Source organism: Carassius auratus, chromosome 18 (assembly GCF_003368295.1).
Source record: "Carassius auratus strain Wakin chromosome 18, ASM336829v1, whole genome shotgun sequence".
Lineage (NCBI taxonomy): Eukaryota > Metazoa > Chordata > Actinopteri > Cypriniformes > Cyprinidae > Carassius > Carassius auratus.
The window spans coordinates 21,610,670-21,633,902 of NC_039260.1; the positions used below are offsets into that span (position 1 = coordinate 21,610,670).

Consider the following 23,233-nt stretch of genomic DNA (forward strand, 5'->3'; position numbering starts at 1 on the left):
CCAAATTTTATCCATCCATCCATTTATCATTCTTTTGTTCTGTCATTCTTTCATTTTATCTGTCAGTCTTCAATCACTTTTGTTCTATCATATCAGCTGAGCTGTGAACGAGCAACTTCTGCGTTTAATTGAACTTTTAATTGAAGCTGAGAAGGGAATTGTATTTACTCAGTGAGTCTTCATGTGCGTTTGAATGAGTGAATTCAGGGGATGTTTTAAGCCATAAATCCCCATTTTTCAGTTTTTTTCTTGTTTGTTTGTTACACTAATCGGCTCCATTTATATTTACCGAATACAGCCAGTCTGCTGTTTCTAAACCTGTTATTCTTTGATTGTGTGACTAAGCAAATCCAAAGCTTTGACATGGATGAGAAGCCAGGGACACAGAGGGCCTACAAAGGGATAATGCGGCTTTCTGATCACCCTATTAATTTAACTGCTATGCAAATAAGACTGGAAGAGGACTTATGCTTACATTGATCTTTTGTTTGTATGTAGATGCCGTAGATCCTCGTTATTGATGCAATAACAGACGGTGACATTTATGTGTGTTTTTGTACCTGTGATCAAAGGGTCCTTTACCGCTCCTGAACAGGCTTTAGAATCAAGGCCTTGGGAATCAGGAACATCGTAAAGCATGGAGTGCTATCAAACTAAATCTGATCCAGGAACAGATGTTTTATAAGACAACCCCATTTCTCTAGCAGAGCTGAATAAATGGAGAGGTCAGAGGCCAGTCTGGGAGCCCCTGCGCAACAGGATGAAAGATATCCATTGAATAAGAGCACATCAAAGCCCTGACCCACATTCAGACTCCTTTTTAACCCTATAAAGCCTGACACATTAACTAATAGTGCAAAAATAAAGGCATGTATCAGATTGCGTACAGGTTGTTTGGTCATGTTGATAATTTAGATGCAAATGTGACCGTATGCTTTACAGGGTTAACATCACCCAGGTCAATACTCTGCTGACCTTTTTTTAATTAAGAGTTTAAAGGGTCATCACTTACTTTGTGTGCATTACTTATTCCATTGCCACTCATTTGTTCCACAATCCTTCTGTCAAAAAATGTTTGTTGGATTTATTGAATGAAAGTCTTAAACAGCTGTTTGTGGGGATTTCAATCTTTATTCACACAAATCTCAATAGATTCTTCTCAACAGACTACAATAAATAGCTTTTATTCCAGACGGCTGTTGGATTGTTCTTTATTTTCAAATTTAGCATTGGGATACAAACGGACAGGCAGACAAATACCATTCGCCAGCTCCCGGTCTGGCATTAACCCAATAGAAGAGTAAAGAAAGGCTGTAATGCATGTACTAGGAAACAGAACTGCACATGCACATTACCAGAAAACAGACGACAGTGGGTGAACTTTAAATATAAAATAACTAAGCTGTCAGCTGTCATTTTATCATCTAAACTGAGGGCGCCTTGTTAAATTGCTGTTGATTAAATCACATCGCTGCAAACCTCCTCGAACCGCTTGGCTTCTTGAGCATTTTCTTTGTAAATATGAGTGAACGCTGGAAATCGGATCCAGCACCAGTGTCTTCGGCTTATGCTGGCATGCAAAAACAAACAGGGTTCAGTTTAAAATCATCGGTCAGCTCAAACATCCACAAAAAGCTTTAAGAACTCGTCCTTAACATGCCTGAACATATTGCACAATAGTACTGTCATTTCATCACGTAGTCACTCAAATTGTCATAATGTCAAATCATGATAATGCATCAAAATCTAATAGGTCGCATTTAGGAAAAGGGCTTAAAATATTCCAAATGTATAAATATACCATATGGGGTTCCCTTTCCTTGTTCACCGAATGAACCAAGGTCTTCGGATACCGTTAAAATACAAAGAAGAAAGCCATGAGAACATATTAGCGCATATAAGTTTAGTTATACATTTAATTCCGGACAGAATACATTTCAAATCCATACCTATTTGAAATCAAAGACCGGTTCATGGCAGAGAAAACAGGATTGTTAGTTCAAACAGAAAGCACTGCGATTCTGAAAACAAACTTTACACTCTTCCCAGGGCTTCTGATGTTATCTGAAAATAAAACAAGAGTCCTCAAAAAAGAAATTAAAATACTGTCAGCAAGAGTGTCTACAGTGGTCTGGGGAGAGACTGAGAGCACCCAGGTCTAGGTCTTTCTCTCTCTCTCTCTCTCTCTCTCTCTCTCTCAAAGACAGACCAGAGCCAATCAGCAGTGAGGTGTGTCCTGTAATGCAGCTTCTGTTTCATTCAAATGCAGTCCTTTCAGTAAGATCCATAGCGATCCTGAACACACACACGATCAGATGGAGTTAATACAGCTTCTGTGGACGTATTACATGTAGATAGTCAAGACTGAAATGTGTGCATTCACCTGAATGGTGTTCATAACTCCGTTAGCCAGCACTGCCATCTTCCCTGCAACAGTCTTCACACCTTGCTTGAACTGAGCGATGTCTGGACCGGAGGGAAGCACGTTTTCAAATCCTGATGAGCCTACAGCAATGTCCATGAACGAAACAGAGCGCCACAGTCATGTTATATAATACGGCAACAAATATAGGACTTTTTTCCATTTTATGATCTAATTAGCATGATGTAAACAGTACTGAAGAAGTCTTCGAAGTGTTTACCAGAGGAACGGACACTGCCATCACCAAACAGGTCAGCAGAGCTGATGGAGGTGCTTCCAGACATGCCTTCTAGACGAGTCTTTGCTTCATACTAGTGGGGGGAAATAATATATTTAAATAAACAATACAAATGTATATTTACAAAAAAAATTAAAATAATTATTTGAGATATATATATATATATATATATATATATATATATATATATATATATATATACATACATACACACAATGTCATATACCGTATCTTTCTGACTGTAAGTCGCACCTGAGTATAAGTCGCATCAGTCCAAAAATGGGTCATGATGAGGAAAAAAACATAAGTCGCACTGGACTATAAGTCACATTTATTTAGAACCAAGAGAAAACATTACCGTCTCCAGCCGCGAGAGGGCGCTCTATGTCTTCAGTGTAGACTACAGGAGCACTCAGCAGCATAGAGCGCCCTCTTGCGGCTGTAGACGGTAATGTTCTCTATTGTTTCAATTCTCTTGGTTCATTTCTCTCAGTTCATGTCAAAATCATTTTAATAAAAAAGTCGCACCTGACTATAAGTCGCAGGACCAGCCAAACTATGAAAAAAAATGCGACTTATAGTCCGGAAAATAGGGTACTTTACTTTTAAAAATGTATAATTGTATATACTTTAATGTATGCATTTATAATTTATAAATAGAAATAAAATGTAAAAGAAAAAAAAAAAAGTGTCAAATCAAGCTCTGGTGGGCTCACTGTACCTCTGGGTTGCTCTCACGGCCGAAGAACATGTCTGATGAGATGGCTTTAGCATTGGCAAACTTCTGTTGTGCTTCGTTGGACTCTGTGACTGGCACAGACGCCTCATGCTTCCGTCGGCTGGGCAACCTGAGACACATGGTGTCATAGGGTCATAAAAACAGCCACAAATCAGATCACTCTACTGCATCAGGACGTTATTCAACAAACCGTTCTCCGATTGGCTGGATGCTTGAGATGGTGACCTCGCTGTCTTTAGGCTCCTCCTTCTCCAGAGCCCAGGAAGAGAACGAGGATCCTCCGTCATTGTCCCACCGTGAGCCAAAGCTGTCTCCTGAAGTGAAGGGGTTGTCCTTGTACCTGAGATCACAATGATTGATACAAATCACACACATGCTAACACGCACATTCACAAATGCTGTCTGAATCAGACATACTTGGGCGGTCCGGAGGCGAAGCCGGGTTCATCAAACATGTCCAGTTTAGAGCGAGAAGAGGATTTGACTCCGACCGGGGTCTCCTGCTCGATCACCTGCATCTCAGCCATCACAGAATGAGACACGGCACTGCAGACGATCAAATTCACATCATATCAGCCTCATTAAACTGAGTGTACAATAAAATTAACAAACAGACACATCGCTGTGAGATGCAGACAGTGATGTCATGTTTGAGGGGAGTGATGTTATTAAGATGACAGTGGTTAAATCGAGGCTGTCGCCGCGTCTTTACCTCCTGTTGCCGAATCCCATTCCCAGCCTCTCCGCCTGTTCCTTCTTCTTGCCCTCAAGGCTCTTTAGTTTCTTCTCCTCCATCTTCCTGTCAATCTCCAGCTCTTTGTAGGCCAGTCGCATCGAGGCCACTCTGTGAGAAATGTGGAGGGAAAAAACTAAGCTAGAGGTCTGACTGCACTGTTCATGGAGCAATCATCTTACTCGACCACACGCTTGACCATTCAGTAGGTTCTGATCAAAATCTTTTAAGAAAAAGCATTTCAGTTTCCCAGCATCTGCAAATGTCCAAGAGATCTGGAGACTCACATGGACTCTTCGGCTTGTTTCTTGGCCTCAGTGACCTGTTCCTCTCTCATTTTCTCTGCCACCTGGGCTTGTTTTTCCACCTCAGTGAAGCTTTTGCTGCTCACCTTCTGGGCACCAAGACCCTTTTTAGCACCAAGCTAAAATCAAAATGAAAAAAAAAAAAAAAAATAGTGTAATGACATTTATTTATGAACAAAGTAGCACCTGCAAATGAGTTTTTAGACTGAACTATAGAAGCAGTATGTTTATGTATATTTATACATAAAATTACCTAATGAAACTCTAAACATAAATACATACTATAATATAAATACTAAACATATGCTAAAAATATTTTAAATACATACACACATGTATTTATACATTTAACCATTTATTATAATTGTTCTATTTATCAATCAGACACACGTGAACGTGTGTGTGACACAGATCAATAGAAAACAAAGTATACAAATACAATAAAATGAACATTTACACACACACACACAAATATAGTTAATACAATTTACAAATTACAGTACCATTTTTATTAATTAATTAAACAATAACAGTACCGTAATGTAAAAAAAATCAGTCTAATTCTCATGATTGAGAACTTGGGAATTATAGAGTTATGAAAGCATGATAAATCTAAGTGAAATATAATTTGATTATCAGATGAATTATGACCCAGTCACCCAGACGTGCTGTTGACAGGTTTTATGAAATTCAGTGAAAGTTTTAAGTGAAGAAACAACCCCATCAACAAAATGACAATCAATCACCAACAAAAGTCTACTAGCACACATTCGATGCATTTGTCTAACTACTATTATAAGATTTCACAATGCAGACATGTGTGAGTAGGGCAAAACCTATCTGTTCTATCCTCTGTATCGCGCTGCAAGGCTGACGCCTACTGACAAAAACTGAACACTGCAAGATCAGGAAGCACAATTCCCTTAACAGGAAGTGACTGAGAGCACCGATTGCTCACATACATACCCCTTTCTTTGCAGCGGCTGGCTTCTTCTTTCCAATAATGGAGGGTTTCACTTCTGAAAACAGACAGCATAGTCAGAGAAAAGTAGACCAGAAACAATTTCTTCCTAGATTACTCCAGACAAGGATCATTAGTGCATGGCGATAGAAGCCACAGCCTACAGTGAGTGCACTGAGGAATATCATGCCTCAGAGGAAAGAGAAGAGGTCACATCTCACACAATCACTTCACTTAATCAGAGAAAGAGTGTGTTTAAAGTGTACACATGAACACTGGGAACATCCATGCAGCGTTATTATTGAATACTGAACCAGCGAGTTACATAATTCAGCAGAAAATTAGGCCATCTGGAAGCTTTGTGCTGAGACAAATGCTGAAATTGGTTTTAAGATTTACACCAACTGTATCCTGATAAACCATGAAAAGCTGCTCTAATCTCATCCCAGACACAAGTCAATCCAGACTGGAAAACACATCAGAAATACCATGCTATGAGATCTGGGTCCAGAATGGAAAGTGCCTTGGAGCTCTTTATGAGATTAGAAAACTCTGTAACACTTTATTTTAGGGTCTCTTAACTAGTTGCTTATTAACATGCATATTACTAGAATATTAGCCATTTATTAGTAGAAATTAAGCACATATTAATGTCTTATTCTACATCCCTAATACTACCCAATACCTACATTTAACACGCTACTTTACAAACTATTAATAAGCAGCAAATTAGGACTGTATTGAGGGCAAAGTCATAGTTAACCATGATTAAGTGTTTCCTTATTCTAAAGTGTTACCGAAAACTCATTACATCACTTTTTTTTAGTGAGTGAGCAACTTTATCCACCAACTATGGGAAAGTAAGTAAAATATGCCAATTTTAAGTTGAAGGAATAGCTCTCTCACACACACACACTGCTACAAACTTAGTCCAAACAGCTAATAAAAACATCAAAATCCACACAACTGTTTCTGCTTGTAAACTATGTTTAATCTCTATATATTTTTCTCCTGATTTAGAAAAGATGACTTTTTTTTCTGACAATTTAACATTTTTCTGTATCTGTTCAAATGAAGAGAAAAACTTGGGCCACACAATAAGAATTGGTAACTACTGCGTAAATAAGAATAATTATACAGTGCATAGGTTAGTTCTGCAATTCGTACAGATACTAGGGAGGTCAGTAATAGCAGAAATGCTTTTAGACATTAAACCAATCAAATTCAAGCAATGTTTCAGGCTCAACAGAAGTGCAGCCCAAAGTACACTTCAGTTTTTGTGTTTTAAACTATAAGAATGGTATGAATATGTATAAAGTATAAGTTAAGTGTGCCCAGCTCACACATGTGAAACAACACTGGACCTGTTCCACATTTCTTGGATTCTTAGAAATGTGATAAAGTGCTGAATGGAAACGAATATAACTTTGGGGTTCCTATTTTCCCCAATAGCATAAGAAAAAAAATCCATGATAGCGTTTGTGACATTACTAAAGAGAGAAAAAAAACCTAAAAGATTGATTACGTCAGGCAGAACTAAGAAAGATGACAAATCTGCCGTCACTCCTTCAGCCAAGTGTTAAAACACCCACACAGCAGCAGCCACTACTCTTCTAACATTCATTCACAAGGTAAAAAAAAAAGTATAATGTAATAAATTTACATATTTTTTGATGATAAACTCTGGTTTAAGTGAGTACAAAGACATTTTTATTGCGAATAAAAAATGAGCAATAGATTTCCCACACACTGGACAAGGATGAAACTATCCAGTGTGCATGCTATCAAATGGAGTCTGAATGCATGCATTTGTGTCAAAACTGAATTATACAATGGGCTTTAGGCTCTATTAACAGCATATGTTTCGTAAAGTTGATCTGCACTGAATTTCTCCATTTTAAATTAAATCAAATCCCAGTCAACAACTGTGCAATATATACACAGTCCCTGATGACACCCTGAATAGATCTGAGTGCATTATTATTTAAAGCAGTAGATTATTTTTAAAGTAACACCAAGCTTATAAATTATGAGCAGCTTTGCAGGAATATTATGATAAAGAGGAAGGGGTGGAGCCAAAGCGGCGCACACACTCAAATGTAGTGTCAGTCAAGCGCAGAACCATGCTGCTTCATTCGGATCATCAGCCAATAGGCATCCTGCCATTTAAAAACCATTCAAATCACCTTCAGGAGACTCTCCAGACGTCAATCGCATCGAGTCATCTACATTAACAGAACAGACAGCAGGCTTTCGATTCATTTGCAAAGAATGTTGCAGAACTACATTTACTGGCTTGTTATTGCACACAAAAAATATTAGAATGAGACTTAAGTATGCAGTTATGCGTTTTTGTCATATTTATAAAGTGTTTTTTAAACCATGTAATTTTATTTCCTGTTGTCCATAAAAAAGGTTGGTATATGGGATACTTCATTAGTCTTCCAAACAGGTCCTGGAGCTTGACTTACTTAAGTGATTCATCAATGTTTGGTGAGAAAGTACTTCCAAAATAATATGGGGAAATGGGTCGATGAAAGGAGAAACAGAAACATGGGGAAGTTGGGATGATAAAATCCATTCTGCCTGAGCGCTCAAACACATAATCTGGTAAACACTCACCTATTGTGGCTTTAGGACTTGTGCTCAGTCCTTCAATGCTCGGACCCTCTTCAGACTCTGCATCACACAGACCAGAAATAATTAAATGTAAAGTACTGACAATGAAACGCATGCGTTATGATGTGTAATGCGGTCCACTCACGAGTGCTGGTCTCTGAACTCTTAGGATTGCTCTGCTCCAGTTGAGGGGTTATGGCTCCGTTCTCATCTGTTAGGGACGGGGACGCCATGTTCCAGCTGTTGGCAGGCTGCAGGTAACAAAACGATTATCAAATTTCACACATCCAGTCATAATTATAACACCATATCTGCATGAGCACAATATTAATGAGATAGTAGGTTACACTTCATTTCAAGGTCCTATTCTTGCTATTAACTCGATAATCCTCAATAAACTACTAATTTGCTGCTTATTAATAGTTAGTATAGTACCGTATTTTTCTGACTGTAAGTCGCACCTGAGAATAAGTCGCATCAGTCCAAAAATACATCAAATCAAAAAACATATATAAGTCGCACTGGACTATAATTCACATTTATTTAGAACCAAGCACCAAGAGAAAGCATTACCGTCTACAGCCGCGAGAGGGCGCTCTATGTCTTCAGTGTAGACTACAGGAGAACTGAGCAGCATAGAGCGCCCTCTCGCGGCTGTAGACGGTAATGTTTTCTCTTGGTTCATTTTTCTCAGTTCATGTCAAATTAATTTTGATAAATAAGTCGCACCTGACTATAAGTCGCAGGACCAGCCAAACTATGAAAAAAAAGTGCGACTTATAGTCCGGAAAATACGGTAGTTGTTAAGTTTAGGTATTCGGTAAGATTACGGATGTAAAATATGGTCATGCAGAATATGTGTTTTATAAGCACTAATATATGTTATTAATAGACATACTAATAAAAACTAATTAATAGTGAGAACTTGTGCCTATACTTAAGTGTTAACAGATCATTAACGTCATAAAAATCTCACTTGATTACCGATTTTATATTTTAGAGCTTAGGAGAACCAGAGAAAAAAATGCATTAACAGCATTACTACTACTTTCCAAAATTGGGGGGAAAACATACTGAGAGACTGATTACATTGGTCAGAAGAGATAAAGATGTAATCTGATGCAAAGTCTGTGTAAAGGGGTTCAATACATAATTCCCTGATATTTCTAGGTTTCTCTGACTGTGAAAAAAATAAAAAAATAAGACATAAAAGCTCATTTACAATTTAAAACACTGTGTCCTACCTGTGTGTGCTCGTCAAAGAAGTCGTTCTCTCTCTTCTCTACAGGTGATGGCTGAGCACAGCCTGAGTGGTCAATCCACAGCTGAATGACAAAAATCAAATAAATGCCCTGAATGCAGATCTCCACATATGCACTGGTTGTCTGTTGTGCTTTCATAACTAGTAAGACTGGGAAGATAAAGCTAATGACTTCTGTGTAACGTGGAGTTTGTTCAGTGACTCAAGTTCAAAGTTTATTCAATATCACAAACACCACAGCTGCATACAGCAAGAGATGAAATCCAAATATCTCACTGAGATACATTACATAACTAAAAACCAACATAATAAAATACATGAAAAATAAATTTTAGTTATAATAACATGTCAATCACATATACAATAATCTATAGTGTCTGTTGTCAGCAGTTCAATCAAACTCATCCACAAAAACACTATTCAACGTCAAAACACAAATGACCCAGACTAAATACAAGTTCATTTGCAACAAGAATAAACATGGTTTGTGATAACCACAGATTTGTAGTCCTTTAAATAACTGGGGTTCAGACACTAAACGGGTTTCTTATGAACACAGGCCTGTTGTAATAAAGTTACGCATCATGTCCAATGTAAAATCATAATGCAAAACCATTGTGAAAAACTCTGCTTTTAGTGCATGTTAATAGCATCACATTAAATATCTTTTAATAACCAATGCTGACAACAAATCCACAGGACATAGTTCATCTATGCAGCGAGAATGCTGGAACAGCATGAGACTGGAATACTCACATCAGTGCCATACTTGGAGAGTGCAGCGTTGGCAAGCTGTCGAATCTTCTCTCTGTACATCTGAGCCGCACGACTGTTATACTTCGCATTGGTGTCATTGGTGGTACAGCCATGCTGGCGGAAAAACCCCATCTGTGCACAAAGAAAACATGGGAGTGATGCAACACGCACAGTTTCTACAGTATAGGTTAATCTTTAAAGGCACAACTGATGCAACTGCATGGATATTTTAGGGTAGGAAAAGAAGAACTAACCGCGTTTGCATTTCCTCCAACCTGCATACATCTCAGCTGAAACCAGCTCCAGTTGGAATCCAGCTCTGTGGATCTGAAAAGACAACATTCTACACTTTAACTCACCCTCGAACTCTTGCCTAACGAATGAATGCGCCACTCTGTATCACCACGGATGAATAAAAACACTGACAGACATTCACATGACAGCATCATTTAATAAGAGAGAAAAACAACAGAGATCCAGACTGACCTGATAAAGCTTAAGTGCACTCCCAATGAGCGATGTATCCCAGAACAGTCAATGCACAGAAACACGCCATACGAAATACTGGCCCAACTCGGGTTCTTAGCAGCACAGTCAAAGCAGGCCTGAAAATCAAACATACCATTTCATTACGTATCCTACTCATTATATATAAACAGTTTCAAAACACCTCCAACTCATTTGAATGTACATTAATTCGAGATTTCATGTCCTAATATACATATTTAACGAGTATTCATGAGTTCGCTCCATCTGTGGGACACTCCACCTAGAACTTGGGTTTTGAGGTACATTATTACAGGATGAGTCATTTTCCGTCGCCACTGCGTCATTCCCGTCTGACACACAGAGCCGGTAAACCCGCGATCAAGTAATTGCTTTCAAAACAGCTACTTTGGTCCGATTAGTTTATTAATATTAAGTCACTAGTGTTTGACAGCTGGAAACAGGTGTGTTTCGGATGTGATGTTGACAGTAAACATGGTGTGTTTGACGGGACCCAGGCCCCATCAGCACCGGCTTAGCGACACACAAATGACACGTAATCCCACAAGAAACAAACACACGGATGTCTCACAACAGGCTAAAACGATACTATAAACATTAACAGATACATTTCAACAAGACCTGGTGCGTTACCTTGTTTGTGGGTATAGAGCGCAAACGTTTAAAAATGGTGAGGATTTCTGTCTTGTTCGGTTCCGACGCCATCTTGCCAACTGAGCAGCGCGAACACAGAAACCAGAGAGGATAAACAGACCGACCGGAAGTGACGTTTGTGGAAAACACAGGTCGCGCGACGAGACTCAAATAAACTACCGAATAAACGAATAATGTGAACATACATATACTATCCGTCTTGACAAAATGAGTTTAATTTAGGTCCTATTGTACCATGCACATAAACGAAAAAACATATATAAACCTATAAAATACAAATCTTAAAATCAAGTTACTTTTCAGACGTTCAGCTGGAGTTTTTTTTCTTCTTCAGCGCAATAAATCTGCTTTTTATATTATATAATATTTTTTATATTATAATATTGATTAAAAACGTAATTAAAGTAGTCATTATAAAAGCCTAAACCAATGTTAATGAATTCAAATGTAACATTTAAAATATCAAATTAATATTACACGTCAGTCGCTCTGCACGGGAAGTTGCGTCACATCCTCGTTGTGCCACTGACGTGTCTGCTCGTGAGTAGTCTTGATTGCGACGGCAGGCAGCGCTGCGCACATTAGCTCGAGCGCAGGCCAACTTTGGAGCACTTATTTATTTTTCTACACGTTTTCGTTTTTTTTTTTGTTGAACGGTGTTTGTTCTGTTCCTCGTAGTATTGGGTTCAGTAGTGACTGGCAGAGATGCTGGACTTCTTCGCCATCTTTAGTAAAGGGGGGATCGTGTTGTGGTGTTTCCAGGGGGCCGGAGTTACCGAGTCGTTCACCGGACCCGTTAACGCTCTCCTCCGCTCCGTCATCCTGCAGGTGAAGCCCCAGACCCTCACGGTGCTGCTGTTGTGTCCTGTGTAACTACAGAGATGGGATTTGAGGGGTCATGTAGGTTACTGTAGATACTGTATGTAGGGTCACGTAAAATATCGCGAATAATGACTGACAGATGCTTTTGAGTTTCGTATCGTGTGTGTTGGACAGTCATGTGTGTTGTGTAATGTTGCGTGTACTAACCTGGACAAACAGATAGAGAGCTTTTCATATTACTTTAATTATTTTCTAAGTATTCCTTGTTAAATTGTATATTCATAAATGTAAATATGTGTAAAAAATGTCAAATTATTTAAATCTTTCAAAAAAATATTGCATTTTAGATTCTGTGTTTTTTTTCAGTTAACTTCAGAATTTTACCCTCTTAAAACATTTATAAAATGTTTATTGTCTTTTTGTTTTTAAATGTTCTTTTTAAACATAGCTTGTCATATTATAATCAATTAGGCCAATTTTTAAACCATTTTCTTAATTAGAAAATATTGTTATATCAGAATTATATTTCTATTAAGAAAATAGTTATATCAGAATTATATTTCTATCTATTACTAACAGTTTTGAGAATACATTTCCTAATTTGGAGAAATAAACTTGCAATTACAAGTAACGTTGGAAGTGTGAATTAAAGTCGTAGTTACCTTTTTTGATTTATTCTGTGGCAAGAAAAAAGTCTGAATTGCAAGATGTAAAGTCTGAATTTGCAGTTTATATCTCACAGTTCTGCCCTTTTTGTTTTCAGAATTGAGATTTATAAATAAACAGACTTCCATAGTAAACCGCAGTAGCTGCTAACTCAAAGAAAGTAGAATAGCAAAGCAAAAGCAAAAGTTAATGAATATTACATTGATCAACTGTTATCACATGAAGTGTAAATATTGTAATCCAACTCTTCAAAAAAGACAATTTTGGTCTGTGTTCCACCTTTTTAGCTAAATACAACAGTTAATTAGACTGAAGTTCCTTTCAGATTTAGATTCCAACATGTATGTTATTGTTAAGACATATGTTAAGTTGAATGTTTTTTTTTTTTTTTGTCTTTTTGTGCAGGAGAGGAGTGGGAATAACTCCTTCACCCACAATTCCCTCAGTCTTAAATACAAGCTGGACAATGAGTTTGAGCTTGTGTTTGTGGTGAGTGTGATTTTTTTTTTTTTTTTTTTTTTTTCTTTTCAATGCAAATGATGTGATGTGATTCATCAGATCAGTCAGTGGTCCGTATGTCTGATTGTGTGCTGCTTCTGTCTCAGGTGGGTTTTCAAAAGATCCTGACGCTGACGTATGTGGACAAGTTCATAGATGATGTCCAGCTTCACTTCAGAGATCGATACAAGAATGAGCTGGAGCAGAGAGGTGCCCTAAAGTTTCTGCTCAATAATTTTGAGTTCGGCGATGACTTCCATACACTTATGCGGTGAGCTGAACCCCTTTTCTGTGTCTATATATATAAAGTGTGTCAAAAAAGCATATTTTTGTCTGAAAAAGTAATTTTATTCACTAAAGCTAAACCTTTAGATCAACTTTTTTTAAATAATATATAGACATACTATTGTTGAAAAGTTTTGGGGTCATAAGAAGAAGAAATTAATATTTCCATTAATCAAGGATACAATAAACCAACCAGAAGTTACAGTAAAGACATTTATAATGTTGCTGTATATTTGATCGGTCCTAAAATTAAATTAAATGTAAAAAAAAAAAAAGAAAAAAAAAGTGCAGCCTTCGTAGGCATAAGAGTCGTATTTCAGAACCACAAAAAATAATACAGACCTGAATTAAATTTAATTTCTTTTATTTTTTTCAAACTTTTCCAACAGGTACATTATCATGGAAACATTTTTGTGTTTTCAAGAGAAATCAATCTAAGCAATATTTTAATAATTAAATAAAAGTTTAGGATGACTATTTTTGACTCAATTTAATTGTTGCTATATGAGGAGTATGTGACAGCAACTGAAGAACTGCCAGTAAAAACCAGTAAAATATTATTTTCAGCACTTAAGCTCAAAGCATCATATATATATATATATATATATATATATATATATATATATATATATATATATATAAATAAATAAATTATATGATGTGTGTGTTTTCAGGGAGGCGGAGGTCAGCAGTAAAGCCAAGGCCCCCGTCTCCATGAGGAATTTTAACGAGTCTGAGAAATCCAAGAAAACTGTGAAGTCTATGATTGAGACAAAAGATGGGGACAAAACCAAGGAGCAAGGAGGCAAGAAAAGTAAAAATGCCAAAAAGGAAGGAGAGAAATGTAAGACACCATCAATGAAGCAAATCACTGAAGTTGTAGGTTCGTTAATGTAACTGTTCTTTCTTTTCTTCTCTTTCACTCATTGTCAGCTGAATCAGGAGGGGATCAGGCTAAAGCTGCCTCGAAGAAAGCTGTGGAGAATGGAAACGAGAGCCTGACCCAAGAGGAGATTATCGAGAGGAACCGTGCCAAGTTCATCAGCAAGCAGTTGGGTGGCGGAAAAGCAGAGAAGCCCAGGTAGGACGCTTTATGAATTGTGAGAAAAAGCTTTGTTCAGCTATTACATAATAATAATTTAGCCCTTGTAAAGCAGGATTGTTATCATTAATTAAGGGGCCGTTTCCATGACCCTATTCAACAACAAACAGAAAACTTTTTATGCATTTTGGCTGTTCATTTACACAACAGTGTAGAGCTGCAAGATTCTGGATACTTTGAGAATCTTTTTTTTTTTTGTCTCCGATTGAGATCACAATTCTCCCACAATTCTGAACTTAACAATAATGTAAATGAAATATTACTGTGTAGTTGAGACATGGTAAATGTCTGCTCTCTGTGTCAGTGGAAGCGCGAACAAGGAATTCAATGTTCTGGAATTTGGAATCATTTCACATTTTAAAATGGGATTGCATGGGTGTTTAAATTGTGTTCACAGTCTTGTAATGATTAACAGTGCAGCTCTGCAACAATGTCATTTTGGAGCCTGAAAACACAATCTTTGTTTTTGAAAACAATATAATGTGTAAACTACAAAACACAAATTTGTGAAAATGGTGACCTTATGCACATGCATATTATGTGTTCAGTCTATAGGTATACAGTCACTTAGTATTTTATAAAAAAACATTTTACAAAGTGACATCGCCAACTTCTTGCTTGGCGTGAAAAAATAAAGCATTTTTAGTTGTTTTCCTCGATCTGTGAGAAAGGGGTCCTTTTGATAACATTGTCTGAATGCAAAACTTTTCAAAAATGCAAAGGAAAAAAAAATCCTTAAATAATAAAAAATATATATTACTTGAAATAAATATTTCTCATTTCCATTTGTTAAAATTCTAAAATGACTAAAACGAATAAAGAAATACATTTTAAATGCCATATAGACATAAAAATCTAACTTGTAAGTTCAGCTAAAATTTAAAGTGAGCTATAAAAATTCTAAATCTGAACAAGGAATACAGTAGTATGACTGATGCTAAAATAACACTTGTTTGAAGTCAAGTCTTTTTTTATTCTGTTGTATTGAACAGTAAGTCCCCTAAACCCCAGAAGCCAAAGGGGAAGGCAAACCGGGTGTGGGATATGGGCGGGAAGAGCATCGGAGAGCTGGACTACAGTGGAACCAACGGCAACAACTCCAGTGATGCCCAGAACCAAGACCCTGATGCCACAGCTGAACCGGTGAGCAGTCCATTATCATTATAACTTCAGTATTGAATGCTTTTAATATGCAGGGTTGTTGAAAGCTTTTAGATTAAAAAAAATGACAAAAATTATAAACTCTGTTCCTCCAGCTGATCCAGGTGGATTCGATGAAAGGGGACCTGCGAGGTGTGGATTATGAGTCCTCAGATGATGAGGATGAAGTAGTGCAAGAAGAGGAGAGAGTCGTGGTGGCAAACACTAAGAAAGGGTTAGAAACGCACTACTCTTTTTGTTCTTTCAACAAGCCTCAAAATGTCTGCATCTGAACTTGCTGCATCTAGAATTGATTTTGACTATTTTCTGTGTGGTTTCTCTGCAGAGCCAAAAAGGGTGGTTTCGGGGGAATGTTTGGGATGCTGAAAGGCCTGGTGGGATCGAAGAATCTGACTCAGGAAGACATGGAGCCAGTTCTGGACAAGATGAGAGATCACCTCATCGGTATGACATCGCTTCTGCCCCATGGCACCTCTTTCAAAACACTTTTTGCTTGCATGTTTTTACAATTATTAAAGCGTTTAGTCATGGAAAACCTGTTATATGGTGTGTTCTAGGCCAGGAAAATATATGGAAATTAAATTCTACTATATATGGTGTGTATATGTATTGAGTGGAATATAAGGTTTTTAAATGAATCTTTGCAAATCGACTTTCCTAATAATGTGCTAATTAGCAAGTTTCACGATGAATGCAGCTAAAGTAAACAGTCCCTCAGAGAACAGCTAGAGGGGCGGGGTCAGCAGAGCTCATTAACATTTAAAGGAAAATGCTGTTTTTCACATGGTAAAAAAGGTGTATTTTTTTTACTAGTGTTGGGGCGTTAACGTGAGACTCTTATCGGCCGATTAAAAAAAATATTGCCGTTAATCTATTCTCAAAGTTGGGTTGAACTAATTTAATTTCTCATTAATTTATATTGAACAATAATTAAACTGACTTGGAACTACCTGTGCATTAAACAGTTTTACTGCATACCTGCCAGCCAATCAGAATCCAGTATTGAGACAGACCATGGAATAATAATGAATAATACATGTAACAGAAATGTAAGAGAAAGGTGATTTAAAATCGATTCAAATTGATTCAGTACAGTATCAGTACAGTATGATAGGTAGGAAAAAAAAAACTAAATTCGATTAAATTAAAAATTATATAAGTACATCCAACAGTACAGTACTATAGATATAAAAAAAGTACAATTTATATTTTAAAAAAGGAAGATTTCAATAAAATGTATATACATAAAAAAATGATATTTTCCAAATAATATTAAAATGTATAGCTGCCTTTTTAAATGTTAAAATGGGGTCTCTCTCTCTCTCTCTCTCATGTGGATGATCATATTTAGAGATTAAAACCCCTCGGATTGTTACTGAGCTTTGCAAAACTTACTTGTGGGCCATCAAATGTATTTTTGATTCATGAGTCAATTGTTCTTTTCAGTCTGTTCTTATCAATGAATTTATTGAAAGGTTCAGTCTTAATGAATTGGGCTTGATCAAAATAATGCTCAAAGGTTCCAGTAATCTCAAACAGCTAGACACCAGCTTATATACTGTGTGTACACCTTATGTTATTACTTGATCAGACTAATTGCGGTTTGTCTTTTCTTGTTTCTCTAGCCAAGAATGTAGCAGCTGAAATCGCCTCCCAGCTCTGTGTCTCTGTGGCCAAGAAACTGGAAGGCAAAGTCATGGGCACTTTCACCAGTGAGTGAACGGAGCTTTCTTCTGTCTTGCTTTCTGGCCTCCCTGGGTTATTTTGCTGATGTAAATCTTCTTCTCTCCAGCTGTGGCCTCTACAGTAAAGCAGGCTCTGCAGGACTCTCTGGTGCAGATCCTGCAGCCCAAGCGGCGCGTGGACATCTTGAGGGACGTGCTAGAGGCTCGTTCTCAGCGCAAACCCTTCGTCATCACCTTCTGTGGGGTGAACGGCGTCGGCAAGTCCACCAACCTCGCCAAGGTAAATAAAAACCGGTCCTTAAAATTATTTAAATTACCTTTACCTAAAAATTTAGGGTGTGAAATACTTGGCTTTCATTAAGAAAAGATTGAATTTAAAAAATAATTTTTATGCAGTTTTCATTTTATGTAACATACAGTAACGGTAAATAGTTTAAAATAATTCTTTATTTAAGTCTATTTAAGTCTCATTCTCAACAAGGCTGCATTAATTGAATCAAAAAAACTGTAAAAACTGTAATATTGTGAAATTAAAATATCAAAAATGTTTTCTATTTTAATACGTTTCAAAATGTAATTTATTCCTGTGAGGCAAAGCTGCATTTTCAGCATAATTTATCTGGTCTTCAGTGTCACAAGATCCTTTAGAAATCAATGTAATATGATTTGGAGCTCATTTATTATCAATTGTTCATAATGGTTCTCATTATTATTATTATTAATGTTAAATACGTTTTTGCTGCTTAAAATATTTATGGAAACTATTAAATTTGTTTAGGATTCTTGGACAAATAGAAAGCTCAAAAGAATTTAATTTTTTATTTCAAATAGACATTTTCAAGTAGTCACTTTTAATTAATGCATCTTTTCTAAATTAAAAGTATTTGACTCTTAAAAAAAAAAAAAAATATATATATATATATATATTTAAAAATATCTAGCAACACTAGCAAAACTGTTTTCAACATTGATAATAAGAAATGTTTCTTGAACAGCAAATCAGTATATCAAATATTACAGGGTTTCTGCAGGTCTTTAAAAAGCCTTCAATTTAGTTGTGGTCATAAATTTGGGGATGATGAAACATCAAAAGGCTATGATTTAATTTGAATAAACATGAGCTTTTTTTACAGCCTTTACTGGGGAAACCGCTAGTTTTCTGCCTTTCTGAAAGCGCCACCTGCTGGCAGAGAATGAATTTGCATTTCCAATAAGCCACTCTGGCTTTTGTTTAGACCAATGTGAAAATCAACCCATGTTTTTACACTGCAAACACGCTTGTTGTAAATGTAAATGTTGTAAATGTGAACTGGTGGATTAACAATAAGATAATGCATTATTAAAATCTAAATAATTAAGAGAGTAAAAATATATTTATTTCATATAATAATTGACTGATAATAATCATATAAATTAATACAATCCAGAATTTTGACACCAATCCAAAAATTAAATCTGAAATGTTAAGTTTATCATTTTATATAAATATTTGTTTTTGTAAAAACCTGTATCTGAACTGCAAATCAGGCTTTTTACAGTCATTCACACTTTAATATGTTTCTGTAGACATTGCCCCACCCATTCTGCAGATACCCTGATAATTTATAGAGGTCGTGTGACATGTATTTATATTTTTCTTTAATTTTTTGTGCAGATCTCCTATTGGCTGATCGAGAATGGCTTCACGGTGCTCATCGCGGCCTGTGACACGTTCCGCGCGGGAGCTGTGGAGCAGCTGAGGACTCATCAGCGGCGTCTGAACTCTCTGCACCCGCCTGAGAAGCACGGGGGGCAGCCCGCCGTACAGCTCTTCGAGAAGGGCTATGGCAAGGATGCTGCTGGGATCGCCATGGAGGCTATTGCCTTCGGTAAAAACTGTGTGATTTTAGAAGAAATGAAACTTTAGAAAGATTCAGTTGTTACACACTGTTCTCTCTCTCTCTGCAGCTCGTAACCAGTGCTTTGACGTGGTGCTGATCGATACCGCCGGCCGTATGCAGGATAACGCTCCTCTGATGACGGCTCTGGCGAAGCTGATCGCGGTCAACACCCCGGACCTGGTGCTGTTTGTGGGAGAAGCACTGGTGGGAAATGAGGCTGTGGATCAGCTGGTGGGTGTAATGCTACAATGTGGCCTGTAGAAGGCGCTGCTTCTAATGTGTCACATGAAGTAGCCATCTTTGACCAGCAAGTGTTTCTGGACAGTAAAAAGTGCTTTTGCACAAAGAGAGCACTTGATGTTTCATTGAGCCAATTATGAAGTAAAATAATGACAAATAATGGCCCTCTGGTGAAGAGCTTTTCAGTAAACTTGATGCCTTTTCACCATTTATCAACCCCAGTCTGCTTCCACTTATATTAAATTAAAAAGTGTGTCAAAGATATTGTTCAGAATTGTAAACTTGTGTCATTCAAGGAAGATTGAAAGCCTTTCAAGTTTAAAGAGTAAATAATGATTGAGTTTCAGAAAGGGTTTCTTTTTTAAATAAAAATGGATACCTTTATTTCAACAAGGATGCATTAAATTGATTAAAATTACGGTAAATAAATGTATAATCTCAAATGAGACTTATATTTAAAATCAATGCTGTTCTTCTGAAATTGATAAGCAAAGAATCCTAAAAAATGTATCATGGTTTGCACAAATATTAAGCAGTAAAAACTGTTTTCGACATCAATAATATTAAGAAATGTTTAATGAGCATCAAATCAGCATAAAAGAATGATTTCTGAAGAATCATGTGACACCGAAGACTGAAGCAGTGATATTTTAGTGTGATTGAGGTAGTTTTTAATTATTCTTATATTTAGTTTTTAGTTGAAGTTTTATATTTTCATTTGTTATTTTAGTACTTTAGTACTAGTAATCTTGTTAAACTAAATGAAACTGTTATAGTATTTCACAATATTTATGTTTTTATTGTTTTTGCTTAAATGCTACCTTGGTCAGCAAGCATCAAAAACAAAATAAATAATACTTTGGGGGGAAAAGGTACAACATAGAAACATATATATATATATATATATATAATAACTGTAAGAGACTAAAATCAAACATACCCAAGGAAAAGTTAACCTGGGATAATTCATCCAATCGTAAACACTATCACTTCTTCGGTTTCTATTGCATGTGGGTCATTATGTAGTGAACGTTTTATTGCTTTGTTTTAGGTTAAATTTAATCAAGCACTGGCTGATCATTCCAAGACTGACAAGCCCAGGCTCATCGACGGCATCGTTCTCACCAAGTTTGACACCATTGATGATAAGGTATGACCAGAAGCTTTTTCATGGCACGTTTCTGTGAAATGGATCTCGGTTAAGAATAACTCTAGACTGTTTCCTGTAGGTGGGCGCTGCTATCTCCATGACCTACATCACCGGTCAGCCCATCGTGTTTGTGGGCACCGGGCAGACGTACAGTGACCTGCGCAGCCTCAACGCCAGGGCTGTGGTCAGCGCGCTCATGAAGGCCTGAGATGAAGACTTCTCCAGCGACTTCCACGGTTCTGCTACAGCTAGACATGAGACCCTGTGACCCTCTCGGCTTCCTGTGAATGCATACATTGCCTACGTGTTGAAATGATAGGTGTTATTTTGCTTTCTTACAGGTTTAACTGAAATTCAGTTCATATTTAGGATCCTTGTGTTTTGTTCCAGGAAAAAAAAAAGTGTTTATGTTTAATGAGTGGAAGGAATATCATTTGACTTGATCTCACCTCAGCAACCATTTTTGATTGACATGCAACACAGCCAATCAGAAAGCAGTGCTTCTGTTTTCATTTAAATAATGAGATAATGGAAAAGCATTTTGCACTTTTCTGCATCTGTTCTCGACGGTCAAGTGTTCTGGTACTTTCTGCCAACCAAAAAAGATGGACTGAGGTGTTATTCCAATGTTAGAAGAAAGCTAATATATTCTAAATGTATTTTGTCTAGTTTTTATTTGATTAATGTAGGTACATTCAGATGATGCCCACAACCCAAACTGTCTCATAAATCACTACCATAGTGCCTCAGCTCATTACTTCAGCTGTTGATCCCAAAACTGTTCTGTACAAACGCTGCCTTTTCTCATTCTTCCTTTTATACTCAGGCTTTTCATGTCTCTGGATATGAAAGGTGTTAAAAGGTATTGTAAGGTTTGGTGCTTGAGGTTTGAAGGCGCCTCAGCAGAAAGTTCGAAAATGCTGCGTATACCAAACTATCTGACGCCCTACAAAGTTTTACATATTTGTTTTAATTCATCGGTAACTGTACTGCCATTTTTCTTTTCTTTCACATCCCTTCATCCTTTTATTTTAGAACAAAGTTCCGGTCTTAATTCTCCTTCACCTCATGTTAATTTGCGCTAGCACAATGGCAAGACTGGAGAGCTTCATAGAGAATATTGGTTGTACTTTAAGAATGTGTAATATTTCTTAAATAAAGCTGCTATAATAGCTTGTAATGACGTGTCATTTTTCGGTACTAGTAATATGTCATTTTTTGTTTCATGTACTGCTATTTTCACCGATGCTGAATTCAATGGAACCCTGTTTTTATGCCACAGCAAAAAAACAAAAACAAAAAAAACAATCTTTATATCTCAATTAAGACTTAGTTTCTTAATTAGATTCACAATTGCAAGATATAAACTCAAGAATTTTCCTCACAAAGTTCTTTTTTTTTATCTCACTTCCTGCCATGGGATAAAAAATAAGTTAATAATGTATTATAAATTATACATTTTAACTTTTTTTGCAGTTGCTCTCAATTCAGTTTCTTCTCAAAATATAAAGATTCTATTTATATCCTACTTATTCTCCGTTGCAGGGACAAAAAAACAAAAGTAGTGAGATAAAAATTCAGAATTGGTTTTTAAAAGGTCAGAAGCTAATTCCGTGGTGACGCATACTTCCATAGACTTAACACTGTATCATTTCTACAGAAATGTACAAATAGGCGTGTCTGTGGTATTCCAGAAACGAACTTACCTTATTACTGGTGTGGTCTGAGTCTCTGAAATTGACTTTTATAGGCTGGTTCTTATGAATCGGTCAAAAAGAATCACAAACCTGTGAGTTATCGGTTTAAATCGGTGGAGTCACCACATTCAAAATTACTGAGCTACAGTAACAGCTGACTCACTGACTGAATGTTTATGACGATGTACAGTCAAACATTTTTACATAAAAGTTCTGGTGTATCTGACGATGATAACCTGCGAGAGCGCCGACGCATCGAGCGTCCCGACTTCGAGTCCCGGTTACCGATCTCTTCCTCATCTCTTTACCAAATCGCTTCTTGTCTACATGCTTTCTTCAAGGAGATGATTCTTAGTTCACCCCAAAATAAACAATTTACTCGTTATTACTCGTCCTCCTGTCATTCCAAACCCATTCATCTTCAGAAGAACCCTGACGCACGTGTTTACGCTCAGGAGAAAGCGCGCGCATGTGTTATGCTACTCTCCAAAATAGCGGAAAACTTGACTCTGAGAGAAGATTTGTTGAATAAATGTATTTTTCTTCGGACACAAAAAGTATTGTTGAGACACTTAGGACACATTGGCGGTTTTATTGATGTCCACTTTCTGGGCCTGGGAACGTTTTAATTGTTCTTTAATAAAAGCAAAAAATAAATCTTAAAAAAAAAGAAGTTTTGTTTAGCATGTAGATGCTGATCTGATCCAACTTATTTTGCAAATGTATGAGACTGCGGTTGATTAGCCTCTATAGTTTAATAACCAGAAGTCCACAAACCAGTGTGTTTATGATTACAATTATGAATTAAAATAATAGAACATAGGATAGGATTGTTTTTGTAAAAAAAAAATA

General features: G+C 36.8%; 2 protein-coding genes across 3 annotated transcripts; one reads left to right on the forward strand and one right to left on the reverse strand.

Annotated features, from left to right (window-relative positions):
* Nucleotides 1-1,111: 1,111 nt before the first annotated feature.
* LOC113118667 (ADP-ribosylation factor GTPase-activating protein 2-like) lies at nucleotides 1,112-11,323 on the reverse strand. 2 transcript variants are annotated; one of them, XM_026288017.1, is made up of 17 exons: nucleotides 11,175-11,323; nucleotides 10,521-10,639; nucleotides 10,289-10,361; nucleotides 10,035-10,166; nucleotides 9,262-9,342; nucleotides 8,163-8,268; nucleotides 8,021-8,077; nucleotides 7,585-7,623; nucleotides 5,404-5,456; nucleotides 4,420-4,556; nucleotides 4,112-4,243; nucleotides 3,817-3,945; nucleotides 3,590-3,739; nucleotides 3,382-3,508; nucleotides 2,643-2,733; nucleotides 2,384-2,505; nucleotides 1,112-2,295 (listed from the first exon to the last, which is right to left on the reverse strand). In XM_026288017.1, exons 1-17 carry the CDS (start codon nucleotides 11,244-11,246, stop codon nucleotides 2,275-2,277), a joined length of 1,641 nt encoding a protein of 546 aa, XP_026143802.1. In that variant the 5' UTR covers nucleotides 11,247-11,323; the 3' UTR covers nucleotides 1,112-2,274. The 2 variants fall into 2 exon arrangements, with proteins under 2 accessions (XP_026143802.1, XP_026143804.1); XM_026288019.1 differs by lacking the exon at nucleotides 7,585-7,623.
* A 391-nt stretch (nucleotides 11,324-11,714) lies between these two features.
* On the forward strand, nucleotides 11,715-21,864 carry LOC113118668 (signal recognition particle receptor subunit alpha-like). The gene is made up of 14 exons (XM_026288020.1): nucleotides 11,715-12,023; nucleotides 13,089-13,172; nucleotides 13,289-13,452; nucleotides 14,141-14,310; nucleotides 14,400-14,547; nucleotides 15,561-15,711; nucleotides 15,825-15,943; nucleotides 16,055-16,173; nucleotides 17,355-17,441; nucleotides 17,522-17,694; nucleotides 19,069-19,282; nucleotides 19,362-19,525; nucleotides 20,586-20,684; nucleotides 20,764-21,864. Exons 1-14 carry the CDS (start codon nucleotides 11,901-11,903, stop codon nucleotides 20,890-20,892), a joined length of 1,944 nt encoding a protein of 647 aa, XP_026143805.1. The 5' UTR covers nucleotides 11,715-11,900; the 3' UTR covers nucleotides 20,893-21,864.
* The last annotated feature ends 1,369 nt before the right edge of the window (nucleotides 21,865-23,233 follow it).